A 3,616-nucleotide genomic window follows, 5' to 3' on the forward strand; every position below is an offset into this window, starting at 1 on the left:
ATTTTTTTGATCCATTGCTTGCTCTCTTTTTTCCCGCCTGACGTTGGGTGTGGTTCCTCCAGCGCGGTCGGATTTTTACTCCTCGACGGGAGAGGGGGCTTACCCGTCGGAGGGACTCTCACAAGTTCGATGCTATAGGGATGAAGAGAGCCTACCGGTGTGGGCATCCGCCTTTGGTCCATTTTTCTTTTCCGCTAGAGGAGGGGGGTACCACAAGCGCGGTGGAGAAAATATCTCGCGGTGCGCAACACGGTGAATAAAATTGCCAAGTAATCATGAGATGAAAAAAAAAAAAATTCCCTTTAACGGAAAGGATGCCCTACATGTGAGCTGAGAGTTAGGAACTCCCCGTGGCAGATCCAGGGAGCCTCCTCCTTCTGACGGTTCTCCACGAACTGACGTGAAGAGTTACACTGTGCTGCATGCCGCGCGTTGCTCACCGTTTAACGCGCACAGCATACCGCATACCGAGCACAGCATACCGCGCACCGCGCACCGCTCACTGATCACCGCGCGATGGAGCGGTACAAGGCCTTCGTAAGCGAAATAAAGCGGGAAAACGAGAAAATCGGGAAGAAAATCCGCTTCGCAAACAACAAAACCAAGTTTAAGCAACTGAATGGAAAAAAAATTTACTACAATAAATTTTTTGTGAACAGCTATGAGGTAGAGAAGAAAAACAACCTGTGCAAGTATTACAAACATAAAGTAGACAGGAGCAGGAGAAAAAAAAAGGAAACCTAAACAGCCATGGATTTCCTTTTTTTGAGATTTACAAAAATACAAATCCGGCGTTTAAAAATAATCTGCCACAATATAGCCTTCTTCAAATGGTAAAAAATTATGATGAGTTGGATTTGTTTCAGTTCTGTTCGAGGGGCACGAGGAGTAAGGAGATCAACCGTGGGGAGAGGATCAACTGGGGGGAGAGGATCAACTGGTTGTCACCCCTCCTTTCCCACTTTATCGAAATTGTGATCAAGAAAAGAGACTTATACAGCATCAACGACGTGTTACTCCTAACAGAGCAGATAAAGAAATTAAACTATTACCACCCCTACTTCTGCAAACTGGTATGTAGAGAGGTATGTCATGACCTGCACAGAATTAAGACCGTCCATCAGGTAACGCGTTTTCTGGACTTCCTCATGTATTTCAATATTTTCAATTATTATTATGTAAATAAATTTTACAAATATTTAACTCGTTTAATTACGCATAGTAATAGATGGACCCTTCTGGTCACTCGATTAGACTCCTCTTCTGTAGAAGAAGAACCGGTGATAGATGAATCACATTCGAACGACACAGATTTGAATCTCATCCATATACACACAGATGATATCACCTGTTTATCTTTGTCCTTTAGAAAATACAAAATGCTGGATGCAGAGTTGTTACTCCTGCTGCTTTACGTTTGCTCTCATCAGGCATATAGCCATTTGAGGAATGCCCAAACGTTGTACCACCTTACACAGCTTATCCATTTTTATGCATTTGTGGACAGGGCGTACTCCTCCAAGTTATTCCTCTGCATTTTTGAGCAAGTCCTGAAGGACACACCAAGGGGGGATGCCAACTTTGTCCCTCTCTTAAAATCGTTTTACACTATTAGCAAAGAATTTGGCACTAACTTCGATGTGGAGGTGTACAACGAGATGCTGAAAATTTATGACCACAAGGGGGAAACGGGCGGAGGCCACCACTCCGGTGGGGGCATCTCTCCCCCGAGTTATGTCCTATCGGAGTGCACCGGGAAAAAAAAAAGACGCAAGTGGAAAAGGAAACGGGAACGGAAACGGCAACAGAAACGGAAACGACGAAATGGCCATGGTGAGAAGTGCAGATGCGCAGAGGAGCGTCGAACCGGCAGGGGAGGAGGAGAAGCCCTTCGCCCCCTTCAACTGCGACGCGAACGCGAACCTGAAGAAGCTGAATCTGGACGATGAAATGCTAGTTGTAGCCCACGACTACGACTGGCACCCGTCCGAGAAGACCTTCATCGATCTAGTGGATACCATCAAGCACGTCGTGCTCCTCATCGAATTGAAGCTCCTCTCTGCCTTCCCGTTTGCGTGTCAAAAGAGCCCAGCCGAAATAGAGTTCATCAAACGGGTGAACTTCCAAGCGGATGGCGAGAAAAACGTTCACAAGTACAATGCGCAAAATATGAGCCGGGAGCAGCGCGCGCTCGTGGAACGGCTAATCCAAAGGAACGAGCAGCGGGAGAGGCGGCAACGGGAGGAGCAGCAACGGGAGGAGCAGCCGCATCCCCTACAGCAGCAGTGGGAACACCACTTTGATGACTCCAATCTGAGCTTCCTGTTTTATCGGAACTATAGCGACGAGCCAGGAACAGTCACGATGAGCGACATCAACGAGTTCATTAAATCCAAGCCAGATGTGAAATTCAACCTCACGGACGGCACCTATTTCGCCCACATATTTTCTCACCTGCAGCAGGTCCAGGTTCGTCCGTCTACTTCACAGGTGGCTACTCTACTCATGAACCGCTTCGCCCTCTACACACGTGGCTACTCTACTCATGAACCGCTTCGCCCTCTACACACATGCCGCTCCTCCCCCCCTGCAGCTGAGTGAGGCGGAAGAACGCATACTGAAGGAGAGCCTCCAAGCCCTGCCGCTCTGGGCGAACAGCCTGGTGCGCCTCGACGTGAACACCGTGGCCGACTTGTTCTACGCCCTCACGCTTTTTCAAGTTATTCAGGTAAAGGGAAACGCCGGATAGGCGGTTAAGCGGCTAGGCGGTTAAACGGCTAGGCGGACAGGCACCCTCCCCCCAACACGCCCTCGCCAAAGATAGCAGCGATAGCAACCATAGCAACCATAGCAGCGATAACGACGTTGGCGACAGTTGCGCCGCAACACATGTTGGTCCCCCCACCACCCTCTGCAGGGATGCCAAAACGGAAGGGTCACCAAAAACAGATACGGGTACTCCAAAACGGACAAGCACACAGAAAATGACGCTCTCTACAAAATCCTTTCTGAAATTTTGATAAAAAAAATAATAAACATAAAAAGTGAACGTCTGTACAAGGTCATTTTGTCCTGCGCAAACACGGCCTACTCGGTAAGTACCATCGAAATTATTTATAAAAGAAGGGCGCTTTGCTCTCTTGCCCACAGCGGGATGTATACCCCGCAAGGTTTCCCTCCGCAGGAAAGCATGTCACCCGGAGCATACGTCATCCGGAGCATACGTCACCCGAAGCATACGTCATCAGAAGCGTACGTCATCAGAAGCGTACGTCATCAGAAGCGTACGTCATCAGAAGCGTACGTCACCCCAAGCGTGCCTCACCCCAAGCATACCTCCCTCCCCCCCTCCGCAGGACGTCTACTTGAATCACTTTTTAAAAAACTTCAACAGACATGTTAAATTTGGGAAAATGCGCAAGTACGTTAACTGTTAATTTGTTAATAGGAGAACATTTCAGTACAGTTGGCTAGGAACTGAGCAGCGTCAACCCCCGTGCGTGGAAGAACTGTTCCGGGTGTATCTCCTCGCTCACGTGGGTCACCGCCGTTTTGGAGTAAGCGCACTTGGACAACAGGTGGATTTCCGCAGCTAGCTGTTTTGCCCCCACGTCTA

At 48.7% G+C, this 3,616-nt stretch overlaps 1 protein-coding gene across 1 annotated transcript; it reads left to right on the forward strand.

Moving 5' to 3' along the window:
• Window positions 1-516: 516 nt before the first annotated feature.
• Window positions 517-3,437, forward strand: PCYB_102910 (hypothetical protein; the record flags this gene model as incomplete). The annotated part of the gene is made up of 7 exons (XM_004222840.1): window positions 517-708; window positions 771-1,073; window positions 1,270-1,284; window positions 1,825-2,469; window positions 2,594-2,728; window positions 2,918-3,094; window positions 3,357-3,437. Exons 4-7 carry the CDS (start codon window positions 1,825-1,827, stop codon window positions 3,435-3,437), a joined length of 1,038 nt encoding a protein of 345 aa, XP_004222888.1. The 5' UTR covers window positions 517-708; window positions 771-1,073; window positions 1,270-1,284.
• Window positions 3,438-3,616: the final 179 nt, after the last annotated feature.

The sequence above is a fragment of the Plasmodium cynomolgi genome, chromosome 10, assembly GCF_000321355.1.
Source record: "Plasmodium cynomolgi strain B DNA, chromosome 10, whole genome shotgun sequence".
NCBI lineage: Eukaryota > Apicomplexa > Aconoidasida > Haemosporida > Plasmodiidae > Plasmodium > Plasmodium cynomolgi.